The sequence below is a fragment of the Aricia agestis genome, chromosome 18 (assembly GCF_905147365.1).
Source record: "Aricia agestis chromosome 18, ilAriAges1.1, whole genome shotgun sequence".
NCBI lineage: Eukaryota > Metazoa > Arthropoda > Insecta > Lepidoptera > Lycaenidae > Aricia > Aricia agestis.
In genome coordinates, this window is record NC_056423.1 from 8,609,387 (window position 1) to 8,626,288 (window position 16,902).

Genomic DNA, 16,902 nt, shown 5'->3' on the forward strand with positions numbered 1-16,902 from the left:
TTAAGAGTCCGTATACGAAATTTTGTCGATTTCGCTGATTTAACAGACGTGATTTAACCTTTAACGTCACGGGTGGGGTCTACGCAGACCCCACGCGCTGTTGTTTGACGGTATTTTTTTAAATTGACAAGTTCGATCGCAACTTTTTCGGCTAATCTCAATGCAACGCGAGGTCTTTCAGTGAGTAAAAGTCCGTCGCTCTTCTGTTAAGAGAAGTAATATTTTTGCTTGTGTGGGGATACCTGCAGACCCCACCCGTGATTTATACTTTTTTAACATTGGTTATGTGTTTTTTTGTTTGTTTTTTGAATTGGCTATATATTTAAATGGAAAAATGTGTTGGCGACTAAAAGAAAATCAAATTGCTCAAATCATATACAATTTTAATGTCTCTGAAAGTTTTTGGAAACATTTTGGAAGAGTTAGAGGTAGCTAGACCTAATGCACCAAAAATGAAACGATGATGCTATTTTTGTCCCAGAACGAATTATTAATTATTATTGTCCGTAAGCCTTGCTATAAAACTATTTGCAAGCCTCATTCAGTAAAATTATTTATTACTTACCTTACCTGTTCAAGGAATAATTTTAGTTTAGGGTAGTTGTTTTCAAGGATTGTCAATTTTTTTTCTGTAATGTTTAGTGCTAATTTTTCTTTTGACTACATATTTCTTAGTCTTTTTTATAAGAAAAAAATAATAAGTTAGTCAGAAGCAGACATTTTTGTTGAATTTTAGTACATTAAACCTGTGCCCTAAAAATTCTATGCACGAGATTGGTTAGTTCATAAAAATGTTCTTTACTGTCTAAATAATGGTTAGTTTACTATTTATAAATGCTTTTCATAAATAAAGTAATATAGTTTTGAATTTATATGTATATTTATATTGGGGTACTTGACCCCACGCGTGACGGAACGTTACCCAAAACAACGCGTGTACTTAAAGGTTAACAGTTAAAATACAGTATTTCTATAAGTTTTAAGAGGAGTCCACACCGCCCTTTTTTCCATACAAACGTTGTCCCCTGTTTCCTCCCTGGATAATGCTAGTAGAGTTATAATTTTTTTCCTGAATATCTACGGCCACTAATACGATGTCCCTATGTTTTCTTTTTTTCATAATTTAATTATTAAATAAGATATGAACGTTCTAAAACCCAAAAAATAAATGGCCAGATTTTCCGCTGTGAACGTCCAGAAAACAGATTTGGCTAGATTATACAAAAAAAGCAAAACATAGGAACACAGCTTAAGCCTTTTTTTAATCTTTAATGAAAAAAGTACTTAAATCGGTTAAGTTTTGGAGAAGGAATCAGGGGACAACGAATCGTTGATTTTCTGGATTTTCTGCAGTTGTCTCTATCGCGTTCTGCGGTATAGGCTTGAGGTAAGGGAGACAGCTATAGATATTACACGTGCTTTTTTTTCATTTCTCTAGCCCCTGGTGTATCCTCTTAATGCACAACATGGAAGATCATTTCAATTATAATCTAATGTTAGAGCTAGATTTTTGTTTTTTTTTAAGGATTTTTAAATAATCCAATTCAAACCCGCGATAGTTTTGTGATTTTTGCTGTAAAAGGTTTAGAATATCACCTGTTTATGGATTGTATTGACGTCTTAACGGTATGAAAAAAATACAATGTACTGTTGAGAAAGTCGTCTGTCTATACAATGTTGGAATTACTTTTTACCACTTTAATATGAAATAGTTGAGTAAAAAAGTATGTGTATGTAGATGAGTATGAATTACAGCTCCAGGTTGTCGAAATTAACAGAAATTATTTAAAAAATACTTAAAAAAAACAAAATCTAGCTCCAACATTACATTATAATTGAAATGATCTTACATGTTGTGCATTAAAACTTATAGAAATACTGTATTCTAACTGTTAAATCACGTCTGTTAAATCAGCGAAATCGGCAACATTTCGTATACGGACTCTTAAGCTATCATCAATAACATAATATGGAAACAAGATAGCTAAATAATCATTCGCGAAAGAGGCAAGTGACGATAGGTCAATGGTTGAATTTCTACGTGTTCGGCAACCGTACTATAGATGTTGCTCTTTATACAAACTAGTTCTTCAAAGTAACTTTTTTAACGGGCTACGGAAAGCTAGAGGCAACTTGAAAGCTCATAGAAAAGTTAGTTTCTACATAAAAATCTATAAAAAACTCCAACATACCAACCCTACTTGTTAAATGAAAACTATAAAGGAATATGAGAAAATTATCCGGTCGGTGCGAGAGTCATAAATAGGGGGATAAAAATTTTACCATCTACTTCATATAAGCTTAGTTAGAAACTATGGAAGTGGGGCTAAGTGCTAACTTTCATACGATAGGACGTATTTTATGATTCAAGAATATTTTCCCTTATTACCACCATCTAAGTGCATCTAGAAAAAGTGGAATATTTAGGGCCATATGTTTATAGGTTGTAGGTCAAACTTTGTGGGGGATTGATTAGGACGTGTATGCTCGCATACAACCTACTACTTATATTATGGACGCTGTTAACCATTTGTATTTTGTGTATCAATCCACAACAAAACTACATAATATTGAGTTACGAATGCAGCCTTGTTCTTTAGTATGAACTAAAGAACAAGTGTAAATGATTCACTAACACTGCGTTCATAATTCAACAAAAAAAAATTGTGGGTTTACACAAATGCATCTGATGAAATCTTTCTTTGTGGCTACCACGCATTTATCCCACAGCATTGAACATCCAAGCAACGCTACGCTTGACAAGCAACAATTTCGCATAGGAGCGAGTGTTCGGCAGACTAACAGTGAAATAGATCTATATTACTGCCAGGTATACTATGGGGGCGTCCACAAATTACGTGAGGTGTTTAAGGGGGGGAGGAGTTTGAGTCAAATCTCATCTAATCTAATGTTGGAGAAAGGGCATCTCGGCAAATCTCACGTAATTTTTTTCTCATTGTTACAAAAAAAAAAAACTACTTTGGTCCATTTCATCCAAATTGTACATAACAATGCTTAAGATTTAATCGTAATCGTAATACGATTAAGATCATTCACTAATTCGTTCGAAAGAAAATAATTTCATTCATACTTCGACGTTATACATCGTTTACGTAAGAAACCCACATTTTGAAAAATCTCACGTGAGAGGGTGGGGGAGGGGGTTGAATATTCTCAAATTCTCAAACTCACGAAATCTCACATTACAGAAAGCAAACACCTCGCGTAATTTGTGGACGCCCCCAATACTGTTTCATTTGTTATTGATGCAATGGGCATTCACTATTCCATTAACACTTTTAGTTAGAACACTTGCTCTTAGATTTATGGCTTCTAAAAAAGTCTAACCTTATCCTGTATCCCGATCACCATACTGTCTAGTTTCTCCGGCTCGAAATATGGGGACCCGTGGGCGGAAAACCGGACGTCCAGGAACGCGTCCTTGACTGTCATCTTGGAGGACACAGTGAACACGTCCACGTTGTCCATGGACTTGTTGTAGAGGTCCGCTAGGCGACGGTGCAGCTTCTCCTTCTTGCTGGTGCCCTGGTGGAAAAGAAGGTGGAAGGTTGGTTTGTTACTACGGTTTAAAAATCATTTCGTATATCACACTAGTATCATCATACTTAAAGTTATAAAGGCGGAAGTTTGTATGTTTGTTACCTGTTCACGTCCAAGCCGCTGAACCGATTTTTCTGAAATTTGGCATGGAGATACTTTGAGTCTCGGAAAAGGACAAATAGGATACTTTTTATCCTGGAAAAGTGTACGGTTCCCGATAAACCAATTTTAACGCAACGTGACCGAGTTCCGAACGGCATCTAGTTTGGAATTTTTCCTTGCTGGTGTTCTGGTAAGCATGAAATGATTAGTTAATGCCTCAACGTTAATATATGTTATTGCTGGTGCCTTGGTAGGTGGAAAGTAATTTTCAAGAGTTAAGGGAACTTCCTTCGATCGTGGATTCTTGGAAATCTATTGTTATTCTATTGTTGTCGCGATCCCCGGTGATCTTATGGGGCTTCATAGATTAATTGATAAATAAATTAATGAAGATTTTGACATACGCTTATTAATATTCTTGCTTGTGTCTCGGTAGTCGGTACGTAGAAAAGAATTCCTTATTATATAAAGGATATATTTATAGAGAAACTCGGAAGAGTTTGTCAGTAACACTGTGGGAATCTTTTTATTAGCATACAAGTATTTAATAAGACACATGTATCAAAACCAGTAACACAACTCGCTGTATGAAGTCCCGAAACTTCTGGCTCGGGAGACCAATAAACTAGTCTGACCTTGTAACAAACTCCCAAACATGTTTTTTGATTTATTATAATGTAATAAACTCGTGGTATGATTAAGTTTATCACAATGTGTAACTTGTAAAGTAAATTAAAACTGAATATTAAGTAAAACAGATTGATTTTCTTATTTTGTATACAACTTTATTTGCCTAGGTCTACCTACCAAAACTAGGCATAATTATATAATTTTACCTATCCACATACTCCTTATAATTATCACATAATATATGAGGTACACAATAAATTAAAAATGTCTGGCTAAAAGGTCTGTTTCGCCATTAAACCACTAAATCGATTTTAATGTAGTTTTAAATGGTTATAGGATAGTTTTTCTCACGGAAATATACTCTCATTATATTAAAACTAGCTGTTGCCCGCGACTTCGTCCGCGTGGACTTTAGTTTATAGTTTTTCCCGTACATCGATTGAATCGTGCAAAATCGCGCAAATCAGAAAAGTACATTGTGGGGGAACCGCACATTTTTCCGGGACAAAAAACCATACCAACATACCAAATTTCATCAAAATAGATTGAATAGTTTGGGCGAGAATGATAAAAGTTTATTGTGCGGGAACTGTGCATTTTCCGGGACAAAATTAGTATTCCTTGTCCTTTCCCGAGACTCAAAGTATCTCCATACAAAATTCAATCAAAATAGATTGAATGGTTTACGCGCAAATAATATATTGTGCAGTAACCGTACATTTTTCCGGGACAAAATGTATCCTATGCTCTTTTTCGGGACTCAAAGTATCTTTATACCAAATTTCAGCAAAATGGGGTTTTCAGCCGCTTTACTATATGTCGTGAGCGTGACCACGCGAAATATAACGTTCCACGCGGCTTCGCCCGCGCAAATTAGATGTTTCACAGACAAATTAGTCCACAAAAAAAACACGACACGTGGTCTACTTCTTATCTGTGCCAAATAACAGAAAAATTGCTCCAGTAGTTCGTGAGATAAGCCCTTTCAAATAATTTCCCCCGTTTTTTTCCACATTTTCCCTTTATTTCTTTGCTCCTATTAGTTTCAGAATAATAAAATATAGCCTATAGCCTTTCTCGATAAGTAGGCTATCTAACACTGAAAGAATTTTTCAAATAGGACCAGTAGTTCCTGAGATTAGCGCGTTCAAATAAGCCATTTCAAATAATTTCTCCGTTTTTTTCAACACTTTCCTCTATTTCTTCGCTCCATTTAATCTTAGCGCAATAAAATACAGCCTGTAGCCTTTCTTGATAAATAGGCTATCTAACACTGAATGTTTTTTTTTAAATCGGACCAGTAGTTCCTGAGATTAGCACGTTCAAATAAGCCCTTTCAAATAATTTCCCCCCGTTTTTTCCACACTTTCCTCTATTTCTTCGCTCCTATTAGTATTAGCGTGATAAAATATAGCCTATAGCCTTCCTCGATAAATGGGCTATCGAACACTGAAAGAATTTTTCAAATCGGACCAGTAGTTCCTGAGATTAGCGCGTTCTTAAGTTAAAAAAAGTTAAGGTATTAATTGTGTCGTCTGCCAAATGGCTTCTGATATTCGACACAAGGTAGCCAGCTGCTGAAAAAGTACACTCAGCTTCCACGCTGGTCGGTACAATTATTATTGTCATTTAAAGTGAATTCTAGGTGAATTGAAGGTAAATTATTTAGCGGGCTGCATGTAGCCAGTTCACGCACTCCCGCGCGCAGAGTTACACGCTTCTTTGTAATCCCGCCAGTCCCGCGGGATCCCGCTAAATTTTCGACCGGGATTAGTCCCGCAAAATGCATGCGGGATCCCGGTATTTCGGGACCCCGTTATCCCGGTATTGCATTCCCTATTCACGCCTAAACCAATTAACTGATTTTGCCGAAATTTAGTATGGAGATACTTTGAGTCCCGGGAAAGGACATACGGCACTTTTATCTCGGAAAAATGTACGGTTCCTGTGCGATAAACGAATTTCAGCGCAACGGAGTTGCGGGCCTCATCTAGTATTGAAGCAATTTTTAAAATTGATCCTTTCATCTTTCAGCTCTAAAAAGTGTCCGTAAAGGCAAACTTAGCAAATTATAATCATAACCAGCTCGCTTTTATAAATAGAGCAAAAAAACTGTGAAGCACTTTTGAAAATCATTTCAATATTTTATTATGGCTCCGCAAACACTAATTTAACTTTTAAAATGTTGAAACAAAGTTATATTACTAGGATTTTTATATTTTCCGTGAAAAACTAAGTAGCTCAGCACTAAGGCAAAGTAAATAAGGTTTTTAATAACTTGTGGATTTTTTAAAATTAATAAAAATACTGCGTTTATTGCGCACTGCGGAAAGAATTTCGATGGAGTAGAAATTATGTAAAAACCGCCCATGAATTATTACTGCTTAAGTCTTAACTCAAACAAAACTGAGTTATTTTGTTTTAATTTTCAAAGTATAGCCCGGAACAAAAAGAAAATACACTTATTTATGTTTATTATAATATATATTTATTAATGTTAGTATGTTGAGACTCGTTTGCCGCCAATAATTTGACCGTCGTTCTTTATTCCTATACTCTCATAGCCCAGTGGGACGGAAGACCGACAAGACTGGCGAGAGATCAGGCACAGGACCGACCTTTTACATGCCCATCCGACGCATGGATCATCTTACTTGTCAGACAATCAGGTGATCGGCCTGCATTGTCCTAACCAAACTTGAAAATAATACGTTTCCAACGCGGGAATCGACCCCACGACCTCCGACTCGTGCTCTATAACCACTGGACTACGAAGGCGTTAAAAACCATGAAAATCGTGTGACGTACTTTTTATGGATGGTGCCTTATTGGTAGCTATTGTAAGGAAAATATACACATGCACCTATTGTCCTCTCCAGTTTCAACCAGCGCTCTTAAAGATATGCGTGGGAAAGAATGGAAATACTGAGACATTTTCGGGACAAAATGACGGATTACCTTTGTCAATCTGTCTAAGTGTCGTGCTTAGACCCAGTTTCATCAAGCAATGTTAAATAAATAACGGCTTGTTAAATCAGTTAACGGCCTGTTAGAGCTATCGAGCGTTCCACCATACGCTAATGTCATGTCAAATCGCCTAACACGGTGTTAAATTTTAATTCCTGCTGGGGAGGTCCGTTAAATATATAACAGGCCGTTAAAATAGTCAAAACAAAAACTGTCAATGACAATCATATGACAATATCCAATATCAATAAAAGAATCTGTTTTGACTTTTGAGTGTTTCCGCCATGCTTCGCCACATCCTGTTGTTTAAGTGTTGTTTACCCTGTCTATTATGTGGTGGAGTCACTCTTTGGCCCTTGCAGAATACCAGTGCAGCGGGCTTGCTTGCTGCGTATAGCTGAGCTGGGGCCAATTTTGACATCACATAATATATACAAATGTAGCTTAGGGCTTTTCTCTTTATTATTATTTTTTCTTCTGTTTTGTGTATGTTGTGTGTTGACAAAATAAATGTATTCTTATTCTTATTCTTATTCTTATCCTTACATATTATTTATTATTTTTCATGTTATGCATAATTATTTATTTTCATTTTGTCAAAAATTCAGCCTTCGGATTTTCCTTGCCATTGCAAATACACTGACTTGTATCAAAATTACCAAACCGAAATAAGTAAATAAAATTTTGTATCATGATTTTCTGCTGTGACAGATCATAATTATTAACCTGGTAAATTAAAAGAACTATTGTAGTGTAACAAATGTATGCGATCAGAGATATTTTAATTTGGTCGCATTATACCAGATGACGTATTATACGAATAAGGTGAAAATGACACATTGCAGCCAACATGTCGTATAAAACTTGTACGTTGCAATTTCGTCGCCTTATAACAAGAACGAACGAATTGAATGTTATTCACTCGTTGTTCACTTAACATTGCATTTACTAATCCGTTGTTAAATTTTTACTGTGGGACATAAGTATTTTAACGGTCTGTTTAATTTTCCAAGGTCCGTTAAGTAATGCCTTGTTAGGATTTAACAAACAGAGGTTGGTGAAATTGGGTCTTAGCCTGCTGGTATACCAGGCTACCAAGTAAGTATACTCACATCGGCCTCAGGTACGATGAATTCCTCAGCTGTGACGTTGATGAACCGGATAGACCCGGACTTGTCTACCGCCTCCTCCGGTATCTCCTTGATGGTGACGTTGACTGTGGCCTCCACCCAGTGGAACGGAACCAGGGGTTCGTTCTCTTCCGTCACCTGTGGAAGAAGAATAGAATAAAAGGGTTTGCTAAGATACGATGGATGCAATGAGAGGCACCACGTCAAGCAGTAATCGTGCATTTAGTGTAAGAATTGCCGAAAGATCTAATCCATACTAATAAAGTTTGTCTGTTTATCTGTACTGTGTTACGTCTTCAGGCTTAACCGGCTGAACTGAAGACAAATTAGGTATGGAGATGCTTTGATAAACATGCATAATATAATAAATATAATAGGTATATATAGGTCCCACACCGGTTTCGGTGACGGTGGCCGGTTTCATTGAAACCAGGCCAGCTACGCAGGAGTAATTTTATAGTGCCCAAATGTGTGCGCAGTGCACAAGAGCACTCTCTATTCCTTTACTCTCATAGCCCAGTGGGACGGAAGACCGACACGACCGGCGAGAGATCATGCGTAGGACCGACTTTTTACATGCCCATCCGACGCATGGATCAGGTAAGGCAATCAGGTGATCAGCCTGCATTGCCCTAACCAAACTTGGAAATAACATGTTTCCAACTCGGCAATCGAACCCACAACCTCCGAGTCAAGAGCCGCGCTCTGTACCACTAGACCACGGTGACGTTATGCATAGAATGTATACTCGTAGAATAGTTATTGTTACGCAGAATTGAACAGTTTAGTGAGTCAAATCATCATTAGTTTTGTCCACACTGTGCCTTTTCCTGTTCGTCAAGGGCATGCGTTATAGCGCAGTCAACAGCGAACGTGAGGCATGCCCGCGACGCATGCCCTCTGATCGTATCCAAAAACAAAAACGACAAAGTTGAATAAAAAAAGATTACGAAAATTGAAAACGAAAGCGCACAGTGTGGACGAAAGCGCATAGCTATTGCAGGATTATAATATACTGTCGTTAATTATTTTACTTTACGAGTAATACCTCCTTTCCATAAATAAAATACAAGAAAATAGGACAATACCCATTATAGTAGTTTGTATTTATTATGTTTCTATCAAATAATATTAACATTAATTTGTTATAATTATTCCAAATATTTGTGTATTAATGATTGAATAATTTAATTTGCTTATGTATACAGCTATTCGTATTTTGTGCGATACATTTTACGATGAAAAAGCGTTGGTGTTTTTGCGATATAAAAGTTTTAGCGAAATATGCTTTCAAGGCCTCTTCTCGCTTTGATTAAAATTGCAGATGGAAAATTTTATATCTAATCTACTTAAAAGTTTTATGATAAATATCCATACAGTATATAGCTAACATCTAGACTTTTTCTTTGTAAAATAATTTATGTCAGGTTAATAATAGATTGGTAAGTCTGCATGAGAATAACATTTTATACTTTTTGAGTTTTTTTTTTTAATGAAATAAGGGGGCAAACGAGCAAATGTGTCACCTGATGGAAAGCAACTTTCGTCGCCCATGGACACTCGCAGCATCAGAAGAGCTGCAGGTGCGTTGCCGGCCTTTTAAGAGGGAATAGGGTAATAGGGGAGGGTAGGGATGGGAATAGGGGAGGGTAGGGAAGGGAATAGGGTAGGGGATTGGGCCTCCGGTAAATTCACTCACACGGCGAAACACAGCGCAAGCGCTCTTTCACGCCGGTTTTCTGTGAGAACGTGGAATTTCTCCGGTCAAGCCGGCCCATTCGTGCCGAAGCATGGCTCTCCCACGGTACGAAAAATAATATTAACAAGATGACGCCTGCAACTCCGTTGCGTCAGAACTTGTTTATTTTGCCGTATATATTTCATGGACAAAATGTATCGTATGTCGTTTCTCGGGACTCGGAGTATCTTCATACCAAATTTCAGCAAAATCGGTTCAGCGGTTTGAGCGTGAAGCGGTAACAGACAGACGCTTTCGCATTTATAATATTAGTATGGATATAAGGCTACCAATTTAAATGTTATCTTCACTGCCTATGCAAAGTCAAAATTTTGGATAAGTACCTACTAAATGATGCTATAAACTTCTATTAATTTATTCATCACGTTAGCTTTTCGCACCTACAAACAGTTTTTCACAAGAAAACTGTCTTTTCCAAAATAAATTGTATGTTTATGACAAAATTCCATCCAAATCGATTTATTAGTTCAAGACTAAACGAGTAACAGACAGTAAACGAACAAAATTTATTAATAACAGGTTATTAACAAAATTTGTTGGTCCATGAAATTAATTCTTAACAGAGAATACCGACAATATTTTTAATTCTAGTCTTCTGTTAACCCCCTAGAGGGGAACAATATCAAGTTTTCCTCACAATAACCTGAACTCCCCGGGTGGGGATAGAAAAACTTTTAATTTATTACACCAAGCCGTAGAAATAAAAGTCGTCGGATAAAATATCCAGATTTGTAAGTTTTATGACCTAAATAGGATACTTTAGGTATGTCTTATCATGTTTGGGATTTAAGTTGATTAGTTTTTTATTGTTGAGTAAGTATATTAAATCTCAGACATTATTTATTAGTCTGGTTAAGTTTATTCCATAGAATTGGGACACTACTGACACTCAAATCGTTGAATCGCCGACTAATTTGGATAAAATTTCATTTGGAGATACTTTGGCTGCCGACAATGATCTATGTTTTATTCTATTTAGAGTTGATCTATGACAGGAGTTAATTTGTTCAACAGCGTAGTTCATTGGTTCATGTGATGACTGGCTAAGTCTTTTTCTTCCTGTTTATTTATTCCATTGCTACGTGGCCCCAACCTGGGTAAAAGTCTCCTCCGTTTCTTTCCACCTTTCTGTGTCTTTAGCAGTTTGCAGCTTTTCCCTGCTATTTTTGTGATGTCATCTGTCCATCTTTTCTTTGACCTTCCTTTATTCGTTTTACCTTTTGGGTCCTAGACGTAAGTAAGAGGTGGAGGTAAGTCCACCCGTTATCACTGTATCACTGTATCCACATGCTAACTTAAAAAGCCGAGTTTTCACAATTATAATCGCATATGACGTAGCAACCAGCACCAATTAATTATAACCAGGACTTAAGCAGTGCTGACGTGCATTAGTTAAATTAATTAACTAGAACTTGGCACTCTCGCGGCTTAATTATACCAGCTTGAAATATAAACAGCTGTAGCTTGAGAAAAACAGAGTCGCAAAGTGTTCCGTACAATGTTTTTATGTCACCAATGTTAAAGGCTTTGCTTAAATACAGTTATTCGTTTTGCAATTAGCAGTGATTGTTAGAATCTGTATCTACTAATATAAATGCGAAAGTGTGTCTGTCTGTCTGCTACCTCTTCACGCCCGAATGGCAGAACCGATTTTGCTGAAATTTGGCATGGAGATACCGTCTCGGGAAAGGACTTAGGATACTTTTTATCCCGAAAAAATGTACGGTTCCGCCGCGATAAACGAGTTTTGGAGCAACGGAGTTGCGGGCGTCATCTAGACTACTAATATAAATGCGAAAGTGTGTCTGTCTGTTACCTCATCACGCCCGAACCGCTGAACCGATTTTGCTGACATTTGGTATGAAGATACTTCGAGTCCCGGGAAGGGACATGGGATACTTTTTATCCCGGAAAAAAGTACGGTTCTCGCGCGATAAACTAATTTTGGCGCAGCGGAGTTGCGGGCGTCATCTAGTGTTATTATAATATTAATATGACACACTTGTCTCATCAATGGCACACTCAGTACAGGCGTCGGATTCATGACGTCATAAGCAGTGGCCAGTATACTGTATACTGGGTATAATTTCGGAACACATACTCACAAAAAGGGACAGAGGGGTAAGTGCGAGTTTTATTCGATCATACGCATCGAGCGCGTAAACGCGAATTTATATGGGATCAAAGCAGTATCCACGTTAGCCAGTAGATGGCGCTGCTTTGATCCCATATAAATTCGCGTTTACGTGCTCGATGCGTATGATCGAATAAAACTCGCACTAACCCCTCTGATAGCAACAAGTTACAGCTACCGCACTACAGACAATAGTGATGTTGATCCATAATGATCCAAGCGCGGTAAACGATCAATCGGATCCAGGCGGAAGTCGCCTCCAATCACCCTGATTGCGGCCCTTTGAACTTTTATATTTCCATTAGAACGACAATTTATTAATATGAAATATACTTCTTGGGATCTTTAAAATAAAATGTTTTAAAATTAAATTTATTTCTAGTTTTTAATTCTAGCAATTAGTTAACAATTGTTTTTAAACTTTAAAAATGGTGTTTTATGTCATTAAAAAAAAACAAGCGATTGTGTAAGATAAGTTATTTTCTAATCCTATTGACTTATTATGTCCACAATAGAAAGGGTAGGCTTAATATTTTGTCTACTTTTGAAAGGTAAGTAAACAAAATATATTAATATTTTCTACTTTAAATCGGACAAAGTGTCACAGCATTTTTATACATGGGAGAGCCATGCTTCGGCACGAATGGGCCAGCTCGACCGGAGAAATACCACGTTCTCACAGAAAACCGGCGTGAAACAGCGCTTACGCTGTGTTTCGCCGAGTGAGTGAGTTTACCGGAGGCCCAATCTCCTACCCTATTCCCTTCCCTACCCTCCCCTATTCCCTTCCCTTCCCATCCCTACCCTTCCCTATTACCCTATTCCCTTTTAAAAGGCCGGCAACGCACCTGCAGCTCTTCTGATGCTGCGAGTGTCCATGGGCGACGGAAGCTGCTTTCCATCAGGTGACCCGTTTGCTCGTTTGCCCCCTTATTCCATAAAAAAAAAGTTTCTCACTCATTTCTACGGTGCTTGACCAAACGTACTAGCCAAAGAATGGTCATTCTAAGAGATCTTGTCGACGACTTCTTCAACTATTCCCACTTATTTATATGGTTTTCTTTTGATTATACCATAACAAATATACAATATAAAAATGTGAGAACGAGCAATATAAATTTTATTCCCCAAAAATCCCGACGTTCGAACTTTGTCCATTTCCAATATTTCACCATTAAAAGAAAACTCGCAAAAGAAAACCAATAACATTCCGTTTAAATATGTACAAAGCGGGAATGTATTTGAAAATGTACAAACGCACAAATGGCCCGTGAAGAAACAATTTCTTTCACAAAAGGCCTCGGAAGTTTAACAATTAAACGCAATTAAAAATTATTCTTCGCTTCGGGCTTTTGGTGTTGATTTTTGCTGAGTACTTTTAATATCTAAATGGTGCGTATCTGCTCAGTTTGGGTTGCGTAAAGAGGTTTTAAATGTTATATTGAACGTCGCGAATTCCTGAACTCTGTACAAATTTTTTAACTAAAAAGACTAATCTAAAAAACCGAAGCCAGACTCGTTGATATTGACAACTACTCAGTCTATTGTCGAAGAACTTAGAAGTTGTAGTAACGTAACTACATCTCTAGTATTGATTTGTAGATGGTACTAACTGTACAATGTATTCTACTAACGAACGTGCCTTGATAATAATAAATTCATTATTTATTTGTTTACTTTAAGTAATATTATATAATATGTAATAATATATGTATTATATGTAATGCTGCAATCTATACTAATATTATAAATGCGAAAGTATCTCTGTCTGTCTGTCTGTCTGTCTGTCTCGCTTTCACGCCAAAACTACTGAACCGATTGTAATGAAATTTTGTACACAAATAGTCTAAAGCCTGAGAAAGGACATAGGCTACTTTTTAACTGGAAAAAGGGGTTGTAAGGGGGTGAAAATGCGTAAATTTGGTCAAATTAAGTTAGTTCCAAAAATGCAAAACAGATGGCGCCAAGAGTCCCCTAGATCGCGCTATTGCTTGCTCATGCGTATTTCTATAAGAGGTGGTACCATGTTCAGTTTAATTTTTCGATTATTTCGATTGTTATACACGTTACTAACTAATAACTCACCTACCAACTTAGATATCATATTCAAAAACAACAGCGCCAAAACTATTGAACCCATTGTAATGAAATTTTGTACACAGATAGTCTAAAGCCTGAGAAAGGACATAGGCTACTTCTTACTGGAAAAAGGGGTTGTAAGGGGGTGTTTATGCGTAAATTTGTTCAAATTAAGTTAGTTCCAAAAACTGGAACAGATGGCGCCAAGGGTCGCCTAGATCGCGCTATCGCTTACTCATATGTATTTCTATAAAATCATCACATCATATTATTAATAACATTAACTCAACATGGTACCAGTACCATGTTGAGTTAATGTTTTGATTCTTTCGATTGTTATACATGTTATTAAATAACCTCACTTACCAACATAGATATCAGAAACAACAGTCTACCAATAATAAAATATACTAAATAGTTTATGGGTATTGGGCAACCAATTTTATTGACACCGCGCGCTATAAACTGAAGTCCACGCGGACGAAGTCGCGGGCAACAGCTAGTATGTAATGTTTACGCGTAGCGCTTGGTGGCGCTACGAAAAATTGTAAGAGCGTATTTTTACGATCTCGTAGCGAACTATTTGTTCTACGAAAGTCGTAGCAATCGTATCTACTCTCACTAGTCACTCCTCTCCTGCAAAACTTGCGCACGCACATTTTAAGGACGCTATCACATTTTTTCACAAATATCAGCGATTTTCAGTTACCACTTTAAAGAATTAGGAAACATCATATTATATTCATCTCCACGTCTACACTATAAAAATTTTATAGCCGCATACAACATTTTCACATAAATACGTTTTAACCATCACAATAATCGCAAAAAATTAAAAAAATGGGGCCTGATTAGGTACCAATATAACTAAATACACTGAACTGAGGAAAATAAATATAAGTACAAAAAGTAGTTTCTTATTTAGTCCCCTGTACGAATTGCTAAATATTTTATATAAAAATAAATAACATTTCCATTTATAAGAAAAAATAAGAAACGCTCTCAAATTTCTTCATACATTTTCGCCCTATGAAGAACGCGGCGAGCGCGCAACCGCCACTGTACAAGGCGCGCTGATACGAATGTTATTTTAATGTCCTTAACGTCGATATTCGTACTGACAGACTTCGACCTGCTAATTTTTATGTGATATCGTCCCTAAGCCCGGCCACACAGCGATTTAATGATTACTTAACTTTCATTCAATGAAGGTATGTTATTAGTTATACGTTCAGTCAAACCTCTATTAAGGGGGCGAATAACCCTAAAGTGTCGATTTTATACTTCATTTTTATACTTGAAAATAAGCCCCGAATTGTTTCATTTTCTAAAATTAGATACTACATTATATTTCCGAGAATTAGATCTGAGCAAAAACAAGATATCTTAAAATTTTCTCGATAGAAAAAAATCACAAAGATGCATCTAATTTTCACGAATTTTTCATTTATTACCATAACCGTGCATTGAACTAAGTTAATATTTTAACACATTGTATAAAATTCTCTCATTGAGAGATCGATCTAGCGGATTCCTAAAATGTTGTATATTTATCGAGTTATTGAGAAAAAACTAATTTGGCGATGAATCCGCGTCGTATTTTTTCATCTGGCATATGAAAGACGGGAGTGAGTGTGAAGAGAGCAGGACGATGTTTGATTTCTAAAATGAATCTCTTAAATGAATCATAAAATGTCGAGACATTGCGACCGTAATAGCTTTTTAAACTTGAATACCCACATTAAAATGCAGCAGATACGTATGCGGCGTGCGGAGGGTGGGTTCACCTTCATGGTGATCATGCCTGTGTTGCTGTGCATGTCGAAGTATGGGCTTCGCTGCAAGGTAGCCACATGAACCGCTTGACCGGCAAGTCCAATACCCTTTTTACTTGGCGTAACTTCTAGTTTTTACTATGTAGTTTTATAAGAGCCGTTATAAAGAATACTCACATTAAAATGTAGTAGATACGTGCCGTTCGGCGTACCCTCCTTCATGGTGATCATGCCGGTATTGCTGTGCACGTCGAAGTATGGGCTTCGCTGCTCGTAGGAAGGCAGCCACATGAACCGCTTGTCCGGCAGGTCCCAGTCGTCAGGGTCGGTGACAAACACCCGCCCGATCTCCGTGTCTGGGGCTTCACCCTGTGGAGGAATGGTATGATAAGTGAGGAAGAAAGAGAAGTGTTCAATACAAGACACAATCCATACTATATAAACAGCTTACATTTATTTTACATGCTAGAACATGTTTTACTTATGTCTATCCACACTAATACTATAAATGCGAAAGTACGTCTGCCTGTCTGTCTTCACGCCCAAACCGCTCAACCGATTTAGCTGAAATTCGGTATGGAGATAACTTGAAACCCGGGTATGGACATAGGATACTTTTTATCCTGGAAAAATGTACGGTTCCCGCGAGATTAACGAATTTTGGCGCAACGGAGTTGCGAGCGCCATCTATTTATAATATCATAAAGTTATAACAAAGTAAAATAAAAAAAATACAAAAAATCGGTCGCCGATTGTATTCAAATA

At 37.1% G+C, this 16,902-nt stretch overlaps 1 protein-coding gene across 2 annotated transcripts in view; it reads right to left on the reverse strand.

Moving 5' to 3' along the window:
• Positions 1–16,902, reverse strand: part of LOC121735785 (DE-cadherin) — a 318,616-nt gene that overhangs the window by 15,927 nt on the left and 285,787 nt on the right. For both annotated transcript variants that reach the window (XM_042126737.1, XM_042126736.1), the window contains 3 exons: positions 16,315–16,506; positions 8,373–8,528; positions 3,349–3,546 (listed from right to left, as the gene is read on the reverse strand). In XM_042126737.1, the coding sequence (XP_041982671.1) occupies positions 3,349–3,546; positions 8,373–8,528; positions 16,315–16,506 (546 nt within the window). The remainder of the gene's footprint in view (positions 1–3,348; positions 3,547–8,372; positions 8,529–16,314; positions 16,507–16,902) is intronic.